Source organism: Triturus cristatus, chromosome 7, assembly GCF_964204655.1.
Source record: "Triturus cristatus chromosome 7, aTriCri1.1, whole genome shotgun sequence".
Lineage (NCBI taxonomy): Eukaryota > Metazoa > Chordata > Amphibia > Caudata > Salamandridae > Triturus > Triturus cristatus.
The window spans coordinates 1,605,520,439-1,605,547,996 of NC_140590.1; the positions used below are offsets into that span (position 1 = coordinate 1,605,520,439).

General features: G+C 38.1%; 1 protein-coding gene across 1 annotated transcript; it reads right to left on the bottom strand.

Annotated features, from left to right (window-relative positions):
• LOC146812479 (uncharacterized) lies at window positions 1–26,556 on the bottom strand. The gene is made up of 4 exons (XM_085619469.1): window positions 26,528–26,556; window positions 9,849–10,286; window positions 1,552–1,767; window positions 1–1,474 (listed from the first exon to the last, which is right to left on the bottom strand). The coding sequence occupies exons 2-4, from the start codon at window positions 10,284–10,286 to the stop codon at window positions 1,211–1,213; spliced, it is 918 nt and encodes a 305-aa protein (XP_085475595.1). The 5' UTR covers window positions 26,528–26,556; the 3' UTR covers window positions 1–1,210.
• Between the last annotated feature and the right edge of the window lie 1,002 nt (window positions 26,557–27,558).

Consider the following 27,558-nt stretch of genomic DNA (forward strand, 5'->3'; position numbering starts at 1 on the left):
TGCCATTGTTCATCCAAGTTTTATTTCACAAATTTGTCACAAAGTTTTCATTCTTCTGGTCAAGACACCATGAATCCCATCTTTTTACTGCCGGTGACAAGCCAATTCAGGCCTTAATTAACAGCACGTGGGGTTCCGCAGCCCCAAGCAGCCTCATTAAAATACCCAAAGCATTTCGGGTTCACAGACAGCCCTTCCTCTGGGGTAGCTGCAAAGTTTAACAAGCATTTGCAATGCAATAGGTCTCGCATTATGAAAGTTGGAGCTATTGGTATTGCAAATAAGAATGCAAGTATAATAGTTGCAACTTTTTCAATGTGTGTTAATGAAACTGTAAAAAAGGTTTGTAGTGGCTTAGTGTACTTGTGGTATTTGTTGCTAGATATTTTTTATGTGGCATTGGTGTAGCAGTTAAGGTAAGTACTGTATTTAACATTGGTAGTTCAAATTATTTAGATAAAAAAGGTGAACAATGGATTTTTCTTAAAGCATAACATAGTATAGTATGGTACTTTTGGAAGGGATATTTTGCTGTTTGTATTATTTATATGCTCACCTGTAAAATGTTAGTGTTTGGTTTGCAAATAATGCATATCTCAGTAATATGGTTTATAAACTTTATTTTGTAAACATGCATTCTTTTGTAATACCATTAATAAGTATGTGTATATATTAATATACATTATAATCTAAGTATATGTTTTCTTAATAATGTTATATGTGTATTGAATTTTAGAAAAGTAAACAATATTAATAAGTTGTCTTTGCATTTTTGCAATCACTTTTTGTAGATCAATAGTTCTTGGTGAAAACAGTTTAAGAACAAGGTATATACTAGATATATTGTATTTTGCTAATGAACAAACTACTGTGGATAGATATGTATATGCATTGTTATATAAGGCTAATCTTCTTTTTTAATATATATTCTAATGCACCATATTTAAAAAATATTTAGCGAAGGACTTTGCAATTTAGGTTGTTTGTTATATAAAATGGCAACAAACAATAAAGTATAAGTAAACATTGCAATATAGTATTTACAGTTGCCTAAATTTGTGGTCTACATAATAAGATACCATAGTTGTATCATATATTGTACAAAATAGTATTTAGTATTACTTTGTAAAATTTGCCATGCACAATCAAATGCTTTTAGATATACATTTTTATGCATAGGTTGTTGAGACATAGTTATTTTTGATGTACATTAAAGTTGCTTAATTATCTGTGTGATACATCCATTAGAGAATAGTACATTAAGAGTTATTGGCAGGTGTGGCATTAATGCATCCCCAAAGTCTTCAGTATCCGCACTTATATCCAAGAAATCCATTATAGTAATGTTATGTATTTCCATTGATTGGAAATGTTCTGTTGCTTCGACTTGCCCTGTCATAGTGCTTATTTCTTGAAACGTTTTTTCCAGTCCATATAGTGTAACGGTTATGTTTTCTTTTGGTGGTTGTATACCCTATGGATAAATGGTTTTAGTAATGGTACTGTTTACAATTTTTCGAGAAATAAATTCCTATATAAATGTAGACTTACTTGTATTTGGGTATGCCGAGTTGTGTTTAAGATTTTTTCTCCCTTGTATTGATGTACTGTCAAATGTGTTATTTGTACATATTTCCCAATTTCTATAGGGAAGTCCGTTGCTTCTCTCCACAAAGTGATTTTCACAGAGTCGGTTGCATCAGTTATAGTTATGCTTTTTAGTTTTGTTTTCTGTCCTCCGATGAATATTGTTTTTGTTGCTTCTTCCTGCAATATATAATATGCTTTGGTTACTGTTGTATTTACAGAAAAAGTCCTATATACTAATACAATATTATACTGTTTTAAATGCACATCTACAATATATCAAGATTTTTTTAAGGTGCCTATAAAGTATTTTTTGGGAAGTAGTTATAAGAGTATGTAAGCTATTGTCAGACAGTTTTTAAATTTGCGATAAAAAAATTACAATACATAATAATATATCTACATTTTAAGACATATGATAAGAAATGCATGCAATATTATCATATGTTTTGTTTAAGTTGTTATAGTTTGTAAATGTAGTACTTTGACATGTAATGTTAGTATTTGCGCTTAGGATAATAAGTAAATGCTACGCATTATTTGCAATGACATTCATGTTGCCATTGTTTGAATATATATATGCTTAGCATTTATTATTGAAAGTTATATTTTACTTACCTTTTAGTGGTGTTTCAAAGATGTAGCTTCACTAAATGTCTTTATATATATTTTATAGTAATATAAACATGTTTAATGTACATTATATATTGCTGAATAGCATGTTTTTAAATATTGTTATAATAAGTATTTATATTATAAAACAAATATGTAATATAGATTAATATTGATTTATAGCTATTGCAGTTGAGATGATAAGTTGCTAATTTATATTTGCTGCAAATTTATTCTGTCTTTGTTTTACTCACCTTTTAATAATGTTTTAGAGGGTGCTTGGCTCATTAATCATTTGTTAGTAGTAGCTTACTTGTTATGTTGCTCTATAGATAAGGTTCTTAGGAACTATATATAAATATTTTCTTTTTTTATGTAACATATACATATGTGTGTGTGTGTGTATATATATATATATATATATACAGAGATATATATTATATATATATCCAGATGCATAGATTACTAACATATATTAACTATTGAATTATAGTTGTAAAGAGGAGCATATAAATATTGCTATAAAAGTATAGATATGACATAGTAGATATGCTTTATAACTGAATTGCAATAGAAAGTATTTCTTATATCTTTTTTGGTAATTTTGGGTAATATACATTTGTTTAACATTTACAAGTGTAGATTTGTTTTACTTACCTTTAATAGCGTTATTAGGGTGTCTTCCTTGTTAATATATATATATACACATTTGCAAAAAATACATTTGTTGATATATAGTTGATGTTAATCTATATTTAGTGATCATTTATAATTATAGTTTTATTTTACTTACCTTTAAAGTGTGCTTCAAGATCTAGTTTGGGCAAAGAAATATATCTATATATATTAATTGTTTGCAAAATACTTCCTTTATTAGATATTAGTTTTTTATTATAATGCTATATCTAAAAGGTGGATAGCAATAATTTAATAGTATTATTTATTTTGTTACTTTGTGTCTTATATTTTTATCTACATATATATATATATATATATATATATATATATATATATATATATATATATATATATATATATATATATATGTGCAAGACGACACTGTTAGCTCCTCCTGGGAATCTCGCCCGTTGTTGGGTGGTGCGTTAAGCCGGTAGAGCTACCCCCGGCAAAATTCAATCCAAAATATCTGCTAATAAGCAAACGCACTCTCAGTAGCTGTATCAGTAACAAGTTTAATTTACACTGTTACGCGTTTCGGGAGTCACGCTCCCTTGGTCACACAGTGTGGTATCACGACACAAACATCCATAAGTACACGGTAAAGTAAAGTAAAGTAAACATAGTCAAAGGACTGCCGGTTGGGAATGTAACTCGAAAGGTGACTTTGGCGGCCATCTTGTAATGTATGCTTGTATGTCATGACCTGCGTTGCACAACGATATCAACCCCAGACCACAAAGAAAACTACATATCCCAGAACACACTTCCCGGTCGTTTCGGAGCACCAGGACCAGCTAGCCTCCTGATTGGAAGGCTATATAGCCCCATCCTTGCCGAGAAACGGGGCTTGACAATCATTTCTGTATTCAAGTCTCCCGTTCACGCCAGGCGGACGGTGTTCCCCGCCGGAGGTCGGGCGTGCTTCTCTCATCGCTGAACCTGAGCTTTTGACTCGAATCCCGGAAACTGCAGTGCCGTTTGAAGGTAAGACGCCAGGCGGAAGGTGTGTCCCCGCCGGAGGTCGGGTGTCTTCAACGAAACCATATCCACGTTTCCTGAACGACTCTTGTGGGGCTTCTCGCTCGTGCGAGTCCCTCTTCCTTTCCTTTCCCTACCTCGTCAGAGAGTCTCAGTTTTGCTAGGTACTTAGGCCAGTGCGTAGGGAACGAACCCGCCTTCTCGTGCTCCAAGAAAACAAAGAAAACTTAATCGCAACTGTACAGACTACGAGACAGGTCGCATATTAACTTACAGCAGGAAGTATGACCATATGTATGATATCCAAACATCCAAAACAGATAAAGAAAAAATAAACATCATAGAAACCATGGTTCAAACGACCACTATAATCAATGACTCAGACACGGATACCTCAGAAAATACAACCAGCACCACATCCGAAGTGGAAGTAATAACCCGACCGGCCACTTTTTTGGACGAATTCCGAGTGCTGAAGAAGGGGTGGCAATCGGGAAGATCAACCCCTCCACACCGAGAGGAAGAGGAAACCGTGGGAGAGGAAGAGGAAGAGGAAGAGGCAGGGGCGCAGCAAACAAAGGAGAACAAGGCGGAAGCACAGAACAAACAAGAGGAAGAAACACGGAGCCAATGGGAACCAGACGGGGAGGCTACAGAAAGAACCAATCATGAATGACAATGTTATGGTAAATAAAACCATTATAAACCTTACCAACTGGCATCTGTCTGACCTTGAGAAGAGAACACTATGTCTCGGTTTATCCTTTTGTCCCACAGAAGTATTCAACTATTCTAATACAAGAATAGACATGTTTAAATTTATTAGAAAGTTGAAACTTTCGAAGTGGCACACCCTCAAAAGTGGTACGATTGAATACAATAGCACATTGTTGGACCCAGGTGACCAACCTAGCCTTACAATAGGGGATGCCAACATTGTACGAACCATGCAAAATCTACCGTATAATATAAACACAGATGATGGCAGTGAAAATACGTTTACAGAGATTAACAATATTGTTACAGATAAAGCAGCTATGACTGGCTTCAAGCCAAAATCTGTATTCTATCCAGTCCTCCCACATGACAACATCGATACGTTTCATGATATTGTCACTAAATCACTACTTGATTGCAAACATGGACGGAACAGAGAGAAGGACAAATCTTTTAATTTAACCATGAAACAGAAATCCATCATTACTGCATTGGGAAATGACCCTATCCTTGTTATTCGTCCGGCCGACAAGGGGGGCAATGTAGTCTTACAGGAAAAAGAAATGTACCTGAAAGAAGCATATAGACAATTGGGAAATGATAAATTCTATTTCAAGAGCAGCTCAAGAGACTGCAATGAAAGTATCACCACAACGTGGGAAAAATTGTCTACATGGCAGCAGCAAGGTCTAATCTCGTGGGAGGAATTTTTATTCCTCAAAAGAGATTATCCCAAACTCCCCATAATTTACTTTCTCCCCAAAATTCACAAAGACCCACTTGTACCCCCTGGAAGACCGATTGTCTCATCCATAGGTAGTGTATTTGAAACCATCTCTAAATATGTCGATCACTTTTTACAAGACTATGTGTTTAAATTACCTACACATGTCAAAGACACCAAAGATTTCTTACGTAAAATTGATAGTATTGTATGGCATGACAAGCACATGTTTCTTACATTAGACGTATGCTCTTTGTATACTATCATTGAACATAGCCAGGGTATTAGAGCATGTACACATTACCTTAATGAGAGAGACATCATGTATCTTGAACATACTAAGATGCTGAAATTTTTGTTTAACGGAGACCTTTATAAACAAGTCACAGGCACATCAATGGGGACTTGTTTTGCGCCTAGTTTCGCGAATTTGTTTCTAGGTGTGTGGGAGGAAGAAGTACGCAATGATGTGAAATATGCCACTTACCTTAACAAAGTCGATACCTGGTTAAGATACATAGACGACCTGTTTCTTATTTGGAAAGGCAGCAAACAGGAAGCTACAGAATTTGTAAACCTCCTCAATGACAACCCATATAACATTGTTTTAACCCACAACTTGCAAAAAGAAGAAATAGAATTCCTTGACATCAAGATTACGGCTAAAGGTAATGCCTTAGAAACAAGACTGTACCGTAAAGAAACAGCTGGCAACAGTCTTCTTCATGCCCTCAGCAGCCACCCTGACACCCTCAAATGGAGTATACCTTATGGTGAGCTGTTGAGGGCAAGACGAAACTGTAGTGACAGAGAGGGATATCTCAAAGAAGAAAAAACGATGTTAAGTAGATTCAGGGAACGAGGTTACCCAGATTGGGTGCTGAACAGGGCTGTTTTCCAAAATCAGAAAGATAACAAGAGAGGAAACATTAAAAATCAAGACACAAGAGAATGTGATGGAGAATAATGAGACGAGAGTGATTCTAACTTACAACAAAGAATCACATAAGATTAAAAAAATCCTTACCGATAACTGGAATATTCTTCAAAATGATCCCATCATAGGTCCAAAAATTAGCACTAGACCCAAAATAACATATCAGAAAAGCAAAAGCCTGAGAGATATACTAGTACGTGGGGATATCACTGTCAACAGGGACCCCTATCATCACAATTTGAAAGGCTTTCACCCTTGCGGACACTGTAAGGCGTGCAGAAATAGCAAGATGGTTAAAGAGTTGAGCTTAGGAGGAGGAGCCAAGATGGCGACCGGGACGGCAGCGTAGGCTCCCGGCTCCGTGAACCTCCGCATCCCGCACAGATATCCTGCATGAGATCCTTAGCCTGCGCTATATGCCCGTGTTGGTGAATGAGAGCGGCAACCGATCGTGTGACTCCGAAGTTTCTGGCGGCGGTACCGCCGGAGAAATGTCCATTTGAAGTTTGCGGCCTGTGCCGCCCTGGAACCGGGACCTCGAGTGGACAACATGGCCGGGCGGCAGTTCAACAACAGCGGCCTTTGGTGACTGGGTGGAGTCGGACTACCGGAGCGGTGCGAATATCAGCCTACATTTCGCCGTGGTCGTTCCTACCACTAAGCGTAGCGGAACGAGTGCATGCCCGAGGTGGCAATTCCAAGATTCTCCGGTGATTGCCTCAGCCTTCGCCGGTGAGCTGCCCGGACGCCGCCCGTAACTCGCCCTGATTCTTGCGGGCTGCTCCCGGATTTTCGCGGGCGCTGGTCCGTGGTGGGGATGATTATTGCCCGTGACCACACACCGGATATATTTTTTGCCTGCCCCCGGAACCCTGTTTCCAGTGACGTGGACCTTGAGGCGCTTGTCCCTGAGTCCCGGTCCCAATCTGGGTTGGACCTACCCGGCGGCCATCTTGATAGGACGAAGTCTACCATCCTGTACACTGGGTCGCGGCAAGATTGGGAGTGTGCGACTATGAGGAGCGTAGCGGAGCGAGCGCCGGGAGCTGTGCTGGGGTACGGTGACCTTCTCGAAGCTCTCGGTGCCCTTCATTCCACCTTGGTTCACGGCGCCTGGGTACTGGGGAGTAAGCTTGATGGTGTGGCATCAGCGTCGGAACAGTTGCGGCCTGCCTGTCCCCAGGTACACAGGGACTTCCTACACTGCACACAGGAGGACAGTGTCGTGGCCGCCCCTGTGAATAGTGAACAGCTGGAAACTCCGGACTGTATACTAACGTGTGATCGGCTGGCTGTGGGTCTGGTCTGTTCCGGAGGTCTTGGACCTGAGTGGGGGGTGGTGGCCTTGTCCCGTGCGCGGCCTCCGGCGACCCAGGCAATATTCAAGCAACGGTTGCCTGCTCTGGCTGATTCCGCCTTCCTGGACCTTGTGTGCAGTGCAGATCCTGGGGCAGCACTGGGAAAGACGACCCTCCATGATGCTGACTGTGTTGGTATTCAGAGACTTCCACCCTACCTGTGTGTGTCGCTTCCTGGTCTTTTTTGGACGCTCCTCTTCCTTGTAACATTGGACATGGCACTGGGTCGATGGGTATGCCTGGGTAGATTCGCAAAGAGTGGCCAAGGATAAGGTTGATCCTTCAGAGGTGGTCATCTAATAGGCGGGCGGGCTCAGGGGTTGCGTGCTCTCACGGCATAACTGTTAGTGTAATAGGTGCATAATGTTCCCCATTTTTCTTTGACATGGTCGATTTTGTGTTGTTTATTGTTTGCTTTGGGGGAAGACATATTGTGCGGGAGGGAGAAGCCGGGGGCATGTTTTGAAGGCCCTCCTCCAGTTTATTAATACTCTCTCTACCCCCCCGTCTGGTGGGGTTTCTTTTCTTACTCCTTTTACTCTGCTTCTTCTATATTTCGGGTCTGGTTCCGGGGCGACAGGCCCACTGCTGGGGGGGGGGGCCGTACTCATCTGCAGAGGTGCAGGGTGGGGGGTTGGGGGAGGGGATTCTTTAGTCTTTAACCCCTTTTTTCCATGGCCTCCTTTTTCTTTTCTTATTCTTCTTTGTCTTTCTTTTCTGGGATCAGCATGGTAGAACTCCTTCGTTGTTAATCACTGCTTTTTCATGTGTGCCACAATTTCCGTGGTGTTTTCTGGGTTTTAGGGCAGGGGACTGCAGGCGCAAATGGCCGTGATATTCCTCCACATCCTGAACTTCCTGTTTCAGCGCCATTGATTAGATAGATTGCTGTTTATTGTTGACGTTTATTATTCCGCCTGCTATTTTTCGCTGCTGGGAAACTGTTTGGCACCTGATCCTTCCATCCTCCCTTATTATAAAATGAAAACCTTTTGTATCCTGGTCTCCTACTTGGGCTGGTCAGTGGCCGAGAGTATACTAGCATGGAGATTCTGCTCCCCGAGGTGCTGCCTGTGATAAAATTTGATCTCTGTTACTCTGACTGCTTAGCGGCCGGCCCCGGGGGTTGTAGGCCCATACTTGTTATTGTTGAAATGTCAATAAAGGTTTTTCAAAAAAAAAAAAAAAAAAAAAGAGTTGAGCTTACCTGGGAGAGTTGGCATGAAAAGTATAACACAATTCCTTACTTGCAGCTCGACATATGTTGTATATGTTCTTGAATGTCCCTGTGCAAAAAGATATGTAGGGAGCACCACTCACATGGCCAAAAAGAGAGTTCTCGAACACCTGAGAGCAGTAAACAATAAAGATCCACATTACCCCATTGCACGACATTTTGCTGAATGTGTCTTACTCCACTGTTATTAGAACCTCACAACAGAAATAATGTGGAAGAGGTAGCCTTCTTCGTCAATAAGTCACTATGACGAGATGTATTGACAGAGCTTATTGATGAATAACTTTTACACAGTTAACATGTAACGTACAAGCGGTTATGTTGCTTTGTTTGCCTAAAATTACACCACTTGGTTGTTGTATAATGTATACAAGCATACATTACAAGATGGCCGCCAAAGTCACCTTTTGAGTTACATTCCCAACCGGCAGTCCTTTGACTATGTTTACTTTACTTTACCGTGTACTTATGGATGTTTGTGTCGTGATACCACACTGTGTGACCAAGGGAGCGTGACTCCCGAAACGCGTAACAGTGTAAATTAAACTTGTTACTGATACAGCTACTGAGAGTGCGTTTGCTTATTAGCAGATATTTTGGATATATATATATATATATACAGAGACATATATATATAATGTATAGTAACAAATACAAGATAAATAAGAATGGGGTATAAAAGATATATCTTTGTAAATTCATCTTGATATGCATTAATGGGAGACTGTTTTTGAATGATATTTTCTTATACCTTATTTTTACTTACTTGTCAACAAAGGTTCCCTTTTATGGTTGCATTAACATTTTTGTATGAAATTTTGTGTGGGATGTATTTTATAGCATTTACAAGTATAGTTATAAGCATTAACATTTTTTACCACTTTTAGTAACAGTTATACATTAGTTATATAAAATAGTTATATTAATAAGCATTTTTTAGCAGTACTGTGATTTACGTTTCTGTGGTATAACAAACATCAAAAAGACTTTATTTAAAAGTGATATATTTTAACTTACCTCAGATATTGTTCCGGACACACTTAATAGTGTTTTTTCATTTGCTTCTCTCACTGTCTTTATGGGGGACAGTGGTGGGGCTGGTGGCTGCAAAATATGTTCAGCTTGTTGGATAATAGCTGGTGGTATTGTAATTGGCGGCATCCTTGATAATTTTGTTTGTTTGGTTATAAGTAATATAGCATTTTTGATGATATAATTGCGAATTAGCATTCCATTTTGCTCTTTGGTTTGAGTATAATAATCTTCATTGTAACACGTAGCTTTAATAGACCCACTTTGATCTGCCAGAGCCATATGATATAATACTTTGTTTTCTTGTTTGGCATTGCGATAATAGGTTTTTGCTGAACATTTAATAATGTTGACACGTACTGCCTTTTGGTATGGCTTTGCATCTTCTTGTTTCATGTCTTTCAATTCTTGAATGGAAATCATCTGTAAAACAATATGCAGTAGCAAATAAACATTTAATAAAGTAATGTTTAAACAAGATTCGTTAATATACTTGTATGTAATACACTTTTGTTAAATAGCTATCCATATTGGTTTGTGATCACTGTAATATGATTCTAATGTTCCATAATATGGGATATCTGTGCTTGTAAAAATATGATCTAACAAAGAATTGTAGTCTGTTGTGAGTGTGCTTATTTTTTGAATGCAGTTAAAATGTTCTATCATGTAATTTAATAACAAATTGCTATTGTGTGTTGCTTTTTTAAAATCTATATTAAAATCACTCATTATTATATATTAATAATTGGGGAAAGCATTTAATATGGTTGTTAAGACGTTTAGTAAGGTTTGTATTGTGACTTTTGGTGGTTTGTATATAATTACAAAAAGGTAATGTGTGTTATTGATACATTTTGTACATTTTAAAATGTCAATTTGCTGCTCAGTTGCAAATGTTGGTTGCAATATGTGGTGTTTGTTGTAATATACTGCAATGCCATGGTGTGTATGTTTGCTATAATGTTTGTCAAATAACATCATATGATAATGGTCAATTTTAAAGATGTCTGGATTTGTGGTTTGTGTATTATTTACTTCAGTTAAGCATAATATCTCAGCATTCAATATATTAGTGTCAGCTAGCATTGCTTGGAATTTTTTTTGTAGTGATCGTATGTTATGTACTACAATTGTAAAGTAGTTGTGATATTTGCGAATTTGTGGTATTGATATTTCCAATAACATATATGTTTTTAAGCGTAGCATTTCTTTATGCACTTTTGGGTGTATTAGTATTTTAGTCTCATCGAAGTTTTTAATATATATGTTTAAGGATTTTGCCCTGCTAATAGCTACAAAATGTAAATGGTGTATTTTGCAATTATTAAAATGTATATATAATGGTTCTATTGTTTCGCCTTGTGTTCGATGTATAGTTCGTGCAGATGATTGGTGTAATGGAAATTGTTTGCGTATTATTGTGATGAATTTTTTTGTGAATTGGAAATGTCGTGATATTGGTAAAATAGGTGTCCAATTATCTGAAATGTGAATATGATATAGGTGTTTGTTTTGTTGTCTTGTATGTTTGCCTATTTTGCAATGAACAAATTGTATCCATACTACAATTGGTATGCTATTAGTACTATCTACATATTCAACTATACCTGTTGCACCATTGGTTAAGCCATCATTTACATTAATATTAGATGTTAAATCATATCGTAATGTTATTGCAATATGCAATATGTTTGCTAATCCCATTGTTTTTGTTGAGTCTGTTGGTAATTGTTTTATTATTGTTTACTTTACTTCTTGACTTAAGTCTGCTGAAACTGTATCTATTGCTAAAGTTGTATATACTGCATTGTGTTGTATATGTTGCATCAGAACGTTGTTATTTATTTCATTGACTTCTTTGTTTGTAGACATTATATATGGTATAGTTTGTATAATACTTGGGTGAGGTACAATTTCTCGCAATTTAATATTTGCTATATCACTTTGTATATGCTCACCTATCCTTAATCTATTAAGCATGTGTGCAAATGGCAAGTCATTTAACTGTCTCATTATTTTTGTGAGTTTATATAATTTAAAATGTGTTTGCCATAAATTTGTACTTAATGGTCCATACAAATGTCTTGGATTGTCAAATATGTATGTGTCGAAAACGGGTTTTAATTGATAGAAATCTCCTATTGCTAGTATAGATATGCCACCAAAAGGTTGGTTAGATGCTTTTATTTCCTGCAATCTATTGTGTATAAAATTGAACATATTTGCACCTACCATTGATATTTCATCTATTATTAGCACTTTTAAATGCATGAGTTGGTTTTGTAGTATGCTTCTGTTTTCATGTGTTAGTTGTTTATATGTTAAAGTTTGTGATACTGGTATTTTAAATGTACTATGTATTGTTTTCCCATTTATATTATGTGCTGCTTTTCTTGTTGGTGCTGTGAGTAATATATATATGTTATCTGGATTTTCTCCTGCTTTAGTATTGTAGTATCATGATAAAGTTTGATAAAGTGCAGTTATAAGAAAACTTTTACCTACTCCTGCACCACCTGTACAAAACGTATAGCAGGGTGTGGTTTGAGTTTTAATCCAATTTAAGTGGGGATATATAAAGTTAAGTTGTTCAGGTGTTAAATTCTGCATGAAATCATTGTATTCCATTTGTGGTAATACATTATTTATGAATATTTCTTCTTCTGCAGTGCTTCTAATACCTAAATCTAATGATATGTCATATTGTATTTGTTGTTGATATTCTTGTGTGTTATTGTCTATATCATCTACTGATACTGCTGCTATAGGTGATAATGGAGGTGTAAGGATAAGGTCATTATTTGTTGATGCATTGCAATTGTTTGCTATTTCAGTTTGTTTATTATACTGATAGTGATTTTCATCGACTTGCTTTTGTACTTGTAAGTATCTTTCTAAGTATGTGTGTTTTGGTATAATGATGTTGCTCTCTATTCTCCATGGATAATAAAGCATTAATAATTCCCTGTAATAATTTAGTTTGCTAAACCTACAGTAACAGATCATTTTCTGTTGTTTACGCTTGATATATAGTATGTTGCTTTTTTTCCAAAGTAAGTCATCTATTTGAACTTCTTCATCATCTGAACTATAGAAGTTAGTTTCTAGAAGAAAATTATCATGGTTGTTTTGTAGTGTTTCTTTTCTTTGCTTTGTTTTTTTATTGTACTTTGATGCATAGTCAGCCAAAGTACATTGTTCTAATGTTTTTGGGCGTTTGCTGTATTTAACAATTTTATTGTCAAATTGTATCTTACTTGATGTATCTGGCAATGAGTTAATTGTATGTATGTCTTTCATTAAGTATGTTCGTTTATCTGGCATATTTGTATTGATAAATACAAATGCCCTTGAACTTTTCCTTAATGGAATTTGCAATATGAGATAAGCTGCTTCTTGTGCACTAATTTCAGTACAATTTAAGAATTTGTTACTTATGTGCTTTAATTGTTCTTTGATGTTTGGATTATGGTACAATTCTTTTGCAGCTTGTGCAATTATTTTGCTTAACCCTCGCTGTGATTTACTAATATATGAAACAATATTTACAGCACAAGCATAAGCATCTAAAACATACTGTATGTCAATGTTAGCTTGCCATGCTTGTAATATTATATTATTATAGTTATTGATAAAACATTCAGCTGGTGTTCTTTTTAAAAGTATAGTTTTTTATCTATAATTGATTGTATGCATGTTATATATTGGTTTTCAGTTAAGTGCATATGTTGTAAAAATTCTTCAAATGAATAACTATTAAAGTATTGTGTATTCATTGTTGTATGTATTAACTCTATGTGCTGCTTTAGGATATTATCTGTCTTGTCCAATTCTATTGGTTCTAGTATAACAGTATATGCCATAGGATATTTAGAATACTGATATATACATGTTCTCTTATGTTTTATGCGACAATTTTTGGTATGCCCATGTTTTTGTAATGGTAGTAAAGCCTCTATACATGTGTTTACTGTCTTACTACATGTTATGTGGCTGTCAATAAAATTTATAACTTCCTCAACTTTTGCTTTGCTATATTGCAGGGCATTATTAATCCATAACAATGCATGTATATGTGGTGATCCCCTCTGTTGAAATTCTATCCTATAAAAGTAATCAACAATTTTGCCTATAGGGTTACTTTTGTGTAATAATATACAATTAAACAATTTCCTAACTTGATAGTCAAAATGTCGTGCACATGTTATAGGGTTTTGCTGTATTAATGTGCATTTTGTTTCCCAGGACATGCTTTCAAATTGTTCTTTGCTGCATTCATTTTTATTGTTAATGCGCAATAGTATATTAATCAAATGATACCATTTTGTTTCTGCTGCTGATAAAGTGAGAAAGAATGTTGGTATTCCCAATTGCCTTATCATAGCAAATAAATCTTTTTTGCAATTTTCCCAGTATGGAGGTGAACTCTGTATAGTTTTTAGTATTTTGTACCCTTCATTATATTGCAGTATGCCTTGTAGGTTGTCTTTTATATCTTTCACAGTTATAACTTTGCCATCATTAAAATGTTTCTTTAGTGAAATAAATATTTTGTCTTGGATCTGTTTTATATGTAATTTTTTTAGCTTAAAAAATATTTTTGTTATACAATTAGCCACCCTTCTGTCACAGCTTCTTAATTCCCATTGACATATTGTACTTGTAATGACAAACCTTAGATCTCCCCTGGACCAAGGAATGTACCGTCACTTTCCCAGGGAGAGAATATCAGTTCCAAACTTATGGAATATAACATATACACAGCACTTCCTAAGGTGGGCAAACTTTCAACACTCCCCGTTATAGTTATCTGAACTAACTATAACGGGGGAATTTCATTGGTTTTTTACGAGTGAAATGTCCACCTAACTATAACCTGTGTGAAACCTATGGTTTTTTAAGTGAATTTGCAAGGTTTTTTAAATGCTAATTCCTAACTATAACGTGTGTGAAACCTATGGTTTTTTAAGTGAATTTGTACGGTTTTTTAAATGCTAAGTTGTGTATTTATTAATATATATATATATTTTTAAGGTTTTTCACCGTGCGTATAGATATTTATATGCTTTTAAATGCTATTTTCTCAGGAAATACTGAACAGATTGACACCAGACGTGCAAAAGGCACTTCCCTGACCTGAGGACTACCTCTCTGCCAAATTTCAAGCAATTCTGTTCAGCCGTTCGGGCTGTACCTTCGACTAAAGGTTCTATGGAAAAATGCATGGGGAAAACGCGTTTTGGGACCCCCCTTTTTTCTCGGCCCCCGCTTGACGAATCACCCCGAGACTTTCAGGGTAGGAGCTGAGCGGAGCGCCCCATTAGTTTTGAAAATTTTGCGAAGATTCGTCAACCGGCGCCAAAGTTATTCAAAATTGAATTTTGAGATTTCCTATGGAAACACGGTCCTAACTATAACTATCTACTGGCGACTGCCAGTAGATAATATATACATATATATATATATATATGAGAAATATATATGTATTGATTTAAGAATCAGAAATAAGAAGGAAAGGAAAGAATTCAGAAAAGAATCAAGAGACAGTTAGTAGCAGAGACACCTCACCTAATGCTCCATCACTTCACCCCGCTTTGCTCAAGGGGAGTCCATTGCTTGAACCGGGTGAAGGTCAGAGGTGACACCAGCCTCTACTCTTCCGTGACAGCACGTCTGCTCCACGGATGAACTTCCACCGAGCCAGTGTAGACTCCCCTTTTTAATACACATTCAAAACACAGCGAAGCTTCTAGCAAGCCACGCCCCCTAGTTCTCATGAGAGCCAGTACCAGCCTGCTTCAAGGTCAGAGCAAGGGTTGATCAGGCCCCTGTTATGACTAAAAGTCAAACCATGTACATTCCTCTGATAAGAACCAGTTCTCTCTAGTCAGTAAAATGTGCTTCGTGCAGGAGACAGAAAATGGCTTCAGAGTTAGTTAAGCCATGCACACAAAGGCCCAAAGCAGGATGGAATTGAAAAGCAAGATGACATGAGACCATGTCAAAGGAGCACCTATAATTCTCATCCACACAACTTACAAGCACCACTGTGCACACAGAAAAGTTTGAAGCAAGGTAAAGTCAGAAGGCAGAATGACATTAGACCACGTCAAAGCCAATAGGCCAAAGTCATAATTCACCTAACCCAAATAACATTATACACTTAATCCCTCAGTATACAACATTGAGCACATGTGTGCACCACCACCCACAAGACTGCACCTCAACATCCCATACCTTCTATTCTTGGAAAGACTATTCCACTAAAAGGCAGAACAAACTTAAGTCAGTACAGAATGGTGGTGATTGAGGGTCATCATAGGGTGTCAGACCACAAAAGTGGCTGATTCACTACATTGCACCCCATGACCCTTGATCATCACCTTTCACATATGTCAAAAACAAAATCTAGCAAATACATAACTGAAAAACAAAACTATCATTAAAGGACTGCATATCTCAATTGAAAGCAAAACCATTTAAAACCACATTTCGAAATTAAAAGTCACAACTACTAAAAAGCACATGTTGAAACAGCAACTCATGTGTTGAAGTGGCTACACAAAAATACATAATTCAAAACAAATCATGACTTAAAAGCAACTATGATCGAAATACTCCAGTGTAAAACTGAAAAACTCATCAAAAGTATATGATAATCACTGTAGAGCAAATAAAGTCTGCATTCTCTAAATACATGCAGAAGCAAGAACTCAGGTGCATCTAGAAATAGCTCATAGATATCTGGATACATGTTTAAACGAATACACAAAATAAATGAATCAAGCTTTTGAATGCTCCTAATCCCACTCACACGGGAGAAGGGAGTCCCACTCACACGCGGAGAACTGGGCGGCTCTGAAAAAGAAACAAGCATCACTCTTCTTGCAAAAAACATTTTTCAAAACTACACTTCTTCCGTCTTGCATTTCGAAAAATAGAATATTTTAATTTCTGTCTACATAGGTCTCCTCCAGCTCTGGGGAATTGTCTAAGAATACTACCAACGCTTTAGCCTCTGAATTCTTGGTAAAATCCCTCTTTTTCTATACACAGCAAGAAGGGCTGGGGCAGTCTCCTTCTCTCACTTCTCTCACTGCACCCCTCACAGGTGCTGCCCCCCTTCACAAACCTCTGTGGACACTAAATGGCCCCTTGCCAAACATAACAAGCAGAGACTTCTCGGCTGTCTCTAGCTCGCACCTTATCTCCTTCAAGGTCGAAGTGATCTGCACTCCTGCCAACTGTCGTCTGCGACTCTCCTCATGGGGGGGAGGGGTGGGGTGGAACCTGCGCCTTTGCAAGCCTCCCAGACATCTATCTCCAAGAAGCTAGCTCTACCTACCGGGGAGAGGAGCTGAGATGACCCCTCCCATAGGAATTCCTCCTCAGACTTCACAGACAGCCTGAGCTCTGCTCAGCGTTGCTGGATGATCTCACTGCAAGCCTCCCAAACATCAATCTGACAGACGCTTTCAAATGAACAACTCTTTACATGCCTGACCTCCAGCAAGACTTCACATTCTTTAATCTGAAAATGCTCCCCCATTCTGTCTAACTAATTCAAGCAAATTCTTAACTGTCATTAGTATAACAACTCATGAAAAAAAAAACTAAACTGCTCTTGACATATCAAAAAGAAAAAAACATTGGCAATATCAAAAGTCACATATCAAGTCCCATGCTACTTCTGTAACAATATCTGGGACAGCATCAGTCAAAGAAGGTATATATTTGTCCAATTCCCAATAATCAACTGTCATGCGCCAAGAATTGTCACCACCTCAATCTGTCAAGCCCTGAATGATCTCACTGATCCCTTCACGCCCATCTGGCATTCTGTACTGTTTCAAATTAATTTCCTTTGTAACATAGGGCACCTTCACTGGGAAATCTTGTGTTTCAAACTCCACCTCAGGACCTTCTATTAAATCCTGTGCAAACTGTTTTTCTGTCTCTACATGCCACTTAATAACCATTGCAATCTCCCATAGGCAAACCACATTTTCTCTAACTCTGTTCTGTCCAGTATCTTTTGGTGCGCCAACGCACAAAATCATCTGCATTTGTCCAGCATCTGAATTTAAAAGTAACCTTTCTTTTCCCTGCACTTTCCTGTAATCATTGTACACAATCTGCTGTTCACATCCAAAATCATATTGTTGCATTTCTTTTTCGAAGCAAAATGTATCATTCAGTATTAGTCTGTTTACTTTCATGCACATTCCTTTCTGGCTGAGAAAGCTCCTCAGAAGAATTAATTAAAACCGTCTGTGTAGCTCGTAGACTGACTGCATTCTCTGTAACATTTATCACATCTGAATCATTCTGGCTGGTCAAAGTAAACAGCTTCACAGCCTGGTACACGTTTAATTCTGTCTTCAAAGATATATTTTCAAACTGGGCATCAACTAGCTCTGTTTTCAACTCACTACGTTCTTTTTGCAAATGCCCACATGTTTGATGCCTATTAACCAACACATTTAAAATAACACCGCTGTCTCTGTCTAAAATGTCATAAATCTCCTGCTGATTAACATCCTTCATTGCAACTCCGGAGTCTTTAAACTCGAAGGAGTCCCACACTTCAGAGTTATGCTCTGACATTTTACTTTCACTTTGCAACTGAAAACATTTGATATGCATTCCTTAACAAACACTTGAAAGGGATCCAGCCCTTTCTGCCTCACGTAGCAAGCTATTTATAAGCACTTTTTACAAAACACACTGTGACGAGGAGAGCCAACGAGGTGACACTGAGAACCCACTAGACAACGCTGCGAGCCCACCTTTAACGACTGACTGTGGGAATGTTTACCTCTCCCCTCTGTCTCTCCAGCATACAAACACTTGGAAGCCTGAGCCTTGTACCCGGAACCAGGTAGATCAAAGTGGACAGTGTTTCTTTAACTGGGCCGACGTATCTGCCGGCTCCGCCCACCCGTATGACGAAGACGGCAGGAGGAGTTCAAATACCGGAAGAGCTGAGACGGACGACGGCACGAACCCCCGAGGAGGAAGAAGGAGCGACGAAAGAATACACGGACGAGAGACCTGAGTTCGAGAGGAGTGAAGGAGGAAGCCACGGAGGGGAGACCCCAACAGATCCAGCGCCAGGAGGCCAACGACCCTGTGACCCGCCCCGCCACGTTTCCGGAGAAGCGTGGCACCAGCAGGTACGCGCTCGAATCTCTGCTTGGGGCTTTAAGAAAAGGCACTAATACTTCTAGGAACCGCTCCTCACAGAACCCTTTTCCCTCACTTTCCGTCACCTAGGTCTAGTGTATATAGCACTGTGTGACTCCTCACTCCCTTGCCCTCGTAACAGTGTGAAGTGAACACTATATAACATATACACAGCACTTCCTAAGGTGGGCAAACTTTCAACACTCCCCCAAAGGCAAGTCAAGAAAACAATAATTTGCACATCACTTGTTAGGATTAGACCAACTTCCTATAACACAATTACCTGCTAGAAGGGAATTCACCCATCCTTCTACAACAGAATACTTGGCCAAGAAGAGTCCACACCTCCTGCTACAAGGAAAAGACGAATTGGTATATCTGGGATGTATTTATTTGTAAATAGCACCACACAGTAAGCCAAATGCACCTAACATAGCAGACTCTAACATATCAATAATATGATTTAACATACAATCAAGGCATATATATATATATATATATATATATATATATATATATATATATATATATATATATATATATATATATATATGACTTTCTGAAACTGGATATATATATATATATATATATATATATATATATATATATATATATATATATATATATATATATATATATATATGAGAAATATATATGTATGGATATAAGAATCAGAAATAAGAAGGAAAGGAAAGAATTCAGAAAAGAATCAAGAGACAGTTAGTAGCAGAGACACCTCACCTAATGCTCCATCACTTCACCCCGCTTTGCTCAAGGGGAGTCCATTGCTTGAATCAGGTGAAAGTCAGAGGTGACACCAGCCTCTACTCTTCCGTGACAGCACGTCTGCTCCATGGATGAACTTCCACCGAGCCAGTGTAGACTCCCCTTTTTAATACACATTCAAAACACAGCAAAACTTCTAGCAAGCCACCCCCCCTAGTTCTCATGAGAGCCAGTACCAGCCTGATTCAAGGTCAGAGCAAGGGTTGATCAGGCCCCTGTTATGACTAAAAGTCAAACCATGTACATTCCTCTGATAAGAACCAGTTCTCTCTAGTCAGTAAAATGCGCTTCGTGCAGGAGACAGAAAATGGCTTCAGAGTTAGTTAAGCCGTGCACACAAAGGCCCAAAGCAGGATGGAATTGAAAAGCAAGATGACATGAGACCATGTCAAAGGAGCACCTATAATTCTCATCCACACAACTTACAAGCACCACTGTGCACACAGAAAAGTTTGAAGCAAGGTAAAGTCAGAAGGCAGAATGACATTAGACCACGTCAAAGCCAATAGGTCAAAGTCATAATTCACCTAACCCAAATAACATTATACACTTAATCCCTCAGTATACAACATTGAGCACATGTGTGCACCACCACCCACAAGACTGCACCTCAACATCCCATACCTTCTATTCTTGGAAAGACTATTCCACTAAAAGGCAGAACAAACTTAAGTCAGTACAGAATGGTGGTGATTGAGGGTCATCATAGGTTGTCAGACCACAAAAGTGGCTGATTCACTACAGTACAGTAGATATTCAGAATCTTTATCTTCATATAAACCACGTGGTGTGTTATGTTCTGCAGGGGATAAACTTAAAATATTTATATTATCCATAGGTATTGTTTCATTTGTTAATAATGTATCTAAGTTGCCCACTGGTATGTTATCTGTACTACTTGATGTATTATTTGCTTCGGAAGTGTTAATTTCACTGTTTGTTTCTTGTGGGGCATATTCCCAATCTGTATTGACTGTTACCCCATATTGTTTGAATAAATTGCTATTGCATGCTAACCATATAGCTGCATTTTTTACTACATTTGGTCTCACATTTTCAAAATGCGTATATGATTTATAGCTTAACCTACGCTTTAGTTTAATTGGAATTGTCATATTATCATTTATTTGTCTTGGTAAAATTGTAACAGTTGTCATAACATCAGATGGAACATTAACAACTGCACCTGATAATGATTTTTGAAAACCACGTGGCAATGTTCTAATTTGCAAAAAAGGTATTCTTGGTGATACTAACCTCTCTTCTAAATTATGCAAATATAGTTCAGGTGGTAAATCAGGAAAGCCCATTCCATTATACACAGAACATGGCGGTATTTTGTCCTTGCTAATATATTTGTAACATGTAGTGCATATATAGCTTGTTTTATGTTTGCTAATGTTACATAAAATAAAAGATTTTTGTTTATCAATATTATGTGTTCCTTTTATTGTTTGTTTGTGCCACATTTGGTTACAAATAGTACAAACATATTCTGGCCCATAATGTATTTCTGTATGAAAGTTATCTATTATAGACATTTGTAATTTTCTTTGTGTGCTTGTGTTATTTGTACAATTTTGACTAATGTTTTCAATAAAAGGTTCATTTTGACATTGGTTTTCCTGCAAACAGCTTTTAATTGAGTCAACTAGTTTTACAGTAACTATTGGTGTACTATTGTTAATGTTATTTGTTATTTGAGTATTAGTTCCGTCCTGTATATTAATAGTGTTTGTTTGTATACTTGTAGACAAACGAGTTTTCGTTGTATTCTGCAGTTGTTTTGTACAATGCACATACACCTTTTTGTGACTTTTTTGACTCCGTTTTGAAATTATTCTTTTTTGTGCTTTTTTAAAGGAGTTTTGTTTAATTGTGTTTACATTAATTGGTGTTATTGTCAATAGTATAAAACTTGCATTGCAGGGCATTACATTATTTGCAAGTTCTATTATATGTTGTGTAAGATTATCAAAGGTGTTTAATTTTATAGCTATATTCTTACAGTTAATATGTAAACTTTTTTCATGTTTGCTGTATGTGAATAAAATGTATAATAGAGGTTGTTAGTTTTGCCAATAGAAATTATATTTGTATGTAGGCATATTATTATAGAATTATATATAGCTAATGCACTCTGCAATGCTGTTTTGATGGCTTCCTGTAATGTATTATCTATTGATATACTATATAAATATGGATTCTTAATTTTTATTGTATATATTGTATTATTGTGTTTTATGTAAGTAGGTATATCTTGTAATTCTATGTCTTTTTTGTTATAAAACCTTATCAATTCTATATACATTGTGTTGCCTAGATCCATTATATTATATAGATCTTCTGCAATCCACATGGAAGCACTCTTTTGGTGATTATATATAATAGCAAATACATTATTGCAATAATATGTGTTGTCTATTAGATTTTGTTTACACTGTTCATGTTCTATTTGGAAATCTGCTTCTATTTGCACTTTACTGGTTTCGTCTGTGTTACATATATTTTGTTTTTTTATGCTAAGTGATTGTTTCTTGAGGTGTTGGTGTTTAGTATTGGTGTATTCTGTTTTTGTTTTTTCTATATTCATATGATGTACTACATTAGTAAGTGTTTTGTTGTGTTTAGAGCATCTATTGTTGTACTTTGTTGTGTGTCTTTGTTTGTGAAAGTATTACTAACATCTAATGGTACCTTTTGTACATTTGCATCTAATGGTTTCTTTTTTGCAAGTATATTTGTATTTGGTGTGTTACGCATAATGTTATATTGTGTTATGTCATTTTCTAATGTTGTACTTTTTTTAGTTCTTTTAAGTGGTTTACAAATAATTGTGTTTGGATTATGTCTTTTTTAAATGTTTTTTTTGTGCAGCAATTGTATGTGGTGTATTTAATAATGAGGGTGATTCTTGTGCATGCTTTGTTGTATTAGTATTTGTATCATGCAACTGTGATGTTGCTGCTTGTTTAGTACAACATTTTGCAGTGTTATCGAGTTTTGTGAATAAGCTAGTATTATGCATAAATAATGTAGGAGTTTTATCTGTCGTATTTTGTTTCTTTGTGCGTTGAGCTCTGTCAAAGGACTTTTTTTGTATTGTATTTATATCAATTGGTGTTAATTCAAATGGAACATCTTCTGCATTATATAGTTTTATGCAAGCTGCTAAATTGTTAATGTAGTTCATTAGGTCTTCAAACTTTTTTTTTTGTAGGACTACGCATGCTCCATTTTGATGGGGCATTCCATTGCTATCTCGACTATGTGAATCAAAAATGAAATACTTATCTTCATTTTTCATTATAGAAATAACATATATATCCATGCAAAGCAAAACTCCAGAATGTGTTAATGATATAGCTAATGCCGCTTGTATATCTGGATATAATGAATCAAAACGTTTAAATATGTTTCCATTGTATGGTGTGTAGGAAGGTGGATATCTGACTATGGTTACCCCCAACTTTTTGCCTAGTGTCTAGCTGGTTTTTTGACTTAGTTATCCTGAGATCCTGCCATTCAGGGTCTCAGGCTGTCTGCTCTCTCTTTAAAATGGACTCCATGTACCCTAGGTACATACCCAATTAATAAGGATCACCTTATTGGACCCTGTACAGTGTACCCTAGGTACCCAGGGCATAGGTGTACCCTAGGCCTCCCAGGGGCTGCAGCATGTATTATGCCACCCCTGGTCTGGCCTTCCAATCAGACACAACTGGCTGATCACTCAGCTGGGGCAAGGTCGTGTAATCACCCCTTGCTTAGATATAGTATACCTATATCTGCCCTTAAAATAGACACATGTGTACCTGTGAGCCACTCCTATGGCAGGCCTTAACAATCCTGGAGGCAGAGTGCTTGGTAACATGTGAGATGGTGCTCTAGCATGAGCTGAGCCTGTCTGCAGCTTTCAGAACCATGTCCTTATAGCTGTTCTATGATATAGCCTACCATATACTCTTAAAGTACCTTATGATCTTAAACGGTTATGGTAACTATGGTTTGGCTTTATCAAAACATGTCGTGTAAGGTGTCTAACACTTTGGAATAATACCCCCATACCATTTCTGGTGATGAGAATATTATTCCCCCCTTCTAGAGGGAGAGACATGTTAAAATCCTACTTTGCTCGTTAACTCTGACCAAAGCCTCAGCATCACAAAATGGATGCTGCTGCCACAGACACGAGTCTGACCTCCTGCAGCTGGGAGCCCGTCCAGCCAGGGAGGCCTGGACAATAGGTTTCCTGCTTGGGGAGGTGCTAGCACCTCCCCAGACAGACTTTAGTGTATTGGGGCAGGGAGAGCTGAAAGGAATGAGACATGCCTGGGGCACACAAGGTGCTCCATGCATAGTCCAGTTCAAACCGGTGCTGGGGCACTCCAGCCCCAGCTCTGGCGCGAACCTGGACAAAGGAAAGGGGGTGTAGCCACTCCCCTTCCTGGTTCCACCCATAGGAGGGAACTTGCAGGTAGCCCAGCCCACTAGCCCAGTATATCAGTAGGTAGCTGAGCCCTGCAAAATTAGATTAACCTGAACCTGCAACTTGAACAGAAACTCTGGACCTTCGACATTCGACCTCAGGAAGAAGACTGAAGAAATCTCCCTTGTGGCCTAGGAGTGACCACCCTGGGCAACCAGGCACCATCCAGCGACTGCTGCTTGCTTTGCGACTGATCCTACGAGGGACGACTTCAGAGACTGACCAGGGCCGAGACTTCCAGACACCTCTGACCCAGATTCACATCTGCAGCGAAGCTGAGACCCGTGGAGGCGACGTGGGACCGGCGACTTGGGAAAAGTGGCTAGTAACTGACTAGCACGACTTCCATGGCTTCCTCGAGGCTGTGCTTGGGGAATTGAGAAGCCCCCATCCCGAGCACCATCTGCAAAGAAGATCAGCTCCCCATACTTCACGTGTTCTGCGTGGGGCTCTTCTGCACCTGAGTTGCTCGACGTGTTGTCCGGTTGCTGGCCCGTTGGCTAGTGACCTCTGCGACGATGAACCTGTGATTTCATCTTGCTGGTCCGGCTCCTCCAGACTGGCACCCGCTCCTCTGTGAAAGAGAAGCACCCCAGACCTTCCTGGTCTGCACCAGAAGCAAGTCCTCCATTCTGCGTGGGTTCCGCTTGCCAAGGCTTGTTGGGTCCTAACTCGACATCAGCAAGAGCCTTCGTGGGACAGCTCGCCTCCTGGTCCTGGTCGTCCTCGACGTCTCCTGGTACCCGTGGCTGCTGCGACAAGCTTCACCTCTTCACCTGCATCTGCACGACATCGCCTGGTTCCTTCCCGGCTCCTGGCTGGTGACCTAGACTCTGTCCCTTCTGCTTGCAGGTATCCTTCCTTCTTGATTCTATCCTTGGGATCCACCGGACACTCTTCACTGACTGCCTTTCAGCAACTTTCCTTCAGGCATCCATAGGAGTCAACAACGAAACCCGACGCAAGTTCACACCTATGCACCCGCAGCCCGTGGGCTAGGTAACTTGAGTACTCCGGTGCTCACAAGGGTATTGACTATCCTAGGGTCTAGTTTCCAAGTCGCGACTTCCTAGCTATTCCAGAAGTGTCCTAAAACTGTTAATTTCTAACAACTACTATTTCTATCGACTTTTACGCATTACGCGTGAGTGTTTCCACTGTGCACCTGAATCCCGTGGGCCTCCCACTTCCTAACCTTTGGTAGTATAGTGTAGCCCCAGCGATTCCCTAGGCCTAGGCCTATCCTGTGTTCGTGACAGTGGTTCTTATACCACTTACTTAGTATATGGTTTGCGTGGCCCCTAGGGCATAACTGTATTACTTACCTGTGTGACTTAATGTATGCTTAAATAAGACTATGTTGTACTTATCTCGAGTCTCATAAAGAGTGCTGAGGGTTTGACTAGAATAAATACATTCTATTTTTATATATATCTGTTGTGGTGTCCTTTCATTTGGTATTCAAGGGATCACATATGGTATAACAGCTGGCTTCACATGCCATACAGAGTTTAGCCTAAGACTGCTCTTGTCCATGCTACCACTAGGGTAGCTGGTCTATAAGGTTGACTTTACAGCCAATCACCATAAGGGTTGTTTGGACTGATACAAGGTGTACACTAGAACTAGTGACATCATATATCAGGCCAACTTCTCACATGGTTGATAAAGCTTAATAGAATACACATTATCCATATGTTGTATATATTTAGGTAGATCAGGATGCATCATATCTTCTTTATTAATGGAGTGCATTTCTGTATATAAAGCATCTCCAAGGTCCATTATATAATGCAAATCACCAACATCCCATATATTTGCTGGTTTGTCATAATTGTGGAGAATAGCAAATGTACTATTTGGCAAACATTGTTTACCTCTAGAAGTCATTGCAAACTTTGCATGACCTTGGTGGTAATTGGCTTGTATTATACTATGCATTTATATTTATTTATACAGATGTGGTCTTTAAAGTATTACTGCTTATATTTGTTTTTTAATATGCTGAATTGTATAGATATGTAGCTTTATATGTATATTTATATCCGTGTTTTTATTGCAATTATATGAATACTTTTATATCTGTTTACCTAATTAATATCAAATATAATTATATGATTTGATGGAACTATAACATACTGGTATGTATGAACTATCTGTATGTAATTGACATTGATTGATTGTGTAATATAAATCTTACCTTGCCGATAAGCGTTTTATTTCTTTTGTAGGTATCTGCAAATAAAAAGAAGTATTATAAGAAAGTGTTTGCAATTTTGCTTGCATTTATAAAGTTTTATTATATCACACCGCAAGCTATTTTTTAACTGCTTGCATCAAGTGCCCTCCAGTGGGAACTGTGGCTTTCCTGTTTCTCTCTTCCTGCGGGTCAGAATCTGATAATTATAACAGAAGTCTCGGCTACGAAATATGAGACGTTGCCCACTTGTGTAGGCACACTACTATGGGTCTGTAAACAAATATGATACCTGGAATTGCATTTATATAGTGCTTACTACCCCTGACGTGACGCTGAAATGCTTTTTAGCAAGCATTACACTATTCCAGAACCAAAAATGCTTAGAGATGAATCAGTATAGAAAAATATAACATTAATTTGAGGGGTGGACATACGAGGCAGTTATTCGGGTTGAAAAGGATAGCTGAGGAATAGAGGGGTGGCAATCTATATAGTGCTAGGCACCCTCGATGAGGCATCAGAAAATCTTTTTTCCAGGAGTAGCATGCTAGTCCAGAAATGAAATAAGATTAGCGGCGAAGTAGTATAGGGAAATATGGAATTAATGTTAGCGGTGGGCATTCAAGTTTGTTAGTTTGATTGGAAAGGGTAGTAGGGAGGCAGGCGAGAAGGTATTAAAAAGGCAAAGCCTTATTAAGTTCTCCACCTGTTATTTGATCATCAAGTGCCCTCCAGTGGGAGGGAACTGTGTCTTTTCTGTTTCTCTCTCCCTGCGGGTCAGAATGTCATGATTATAACAGAAGTCTCGGCTACGAAATATGAGACGTTGCCCACTACTGTCAAATGCCAGCACATATTAAGCAGTGACTGTGCAACAATGCTGCAGGATTTGGTGCCCCCTGTTTTTTTCTTGGCATCTGCTACAGTCCAACCTCAGGAGACAAACCATGCTTATCTGATTAGTAGGATCTTTATACATTTAGTCAGGGCTATAAGTCGGATGAAAAAAAGGAGGGGCATCTCTCAAAGGG

Coding starts and splice junctions, on each gene's coding strand:
- LOC146812479 (XM_085619469.1), bottom strand. CDS start 10,286: ATGATTTCCATTCAAGAATTGAAAGACATGAAACAAGAAGATGCAAAG. Junction 1,768..9,848: donor TGTCCGGAACAATATCTGAG/GTAAGTTAAAAT, acceptor TATATATTGCAG/GAAGAAGCAACAAAAACAAT. Junction 1,475..1,551: donor CTCGGCATACCCAAATACAA/GTAAGTCTACAT, acceptor ATTTATCCATAG/GGTATACAACCACCAAAAGA.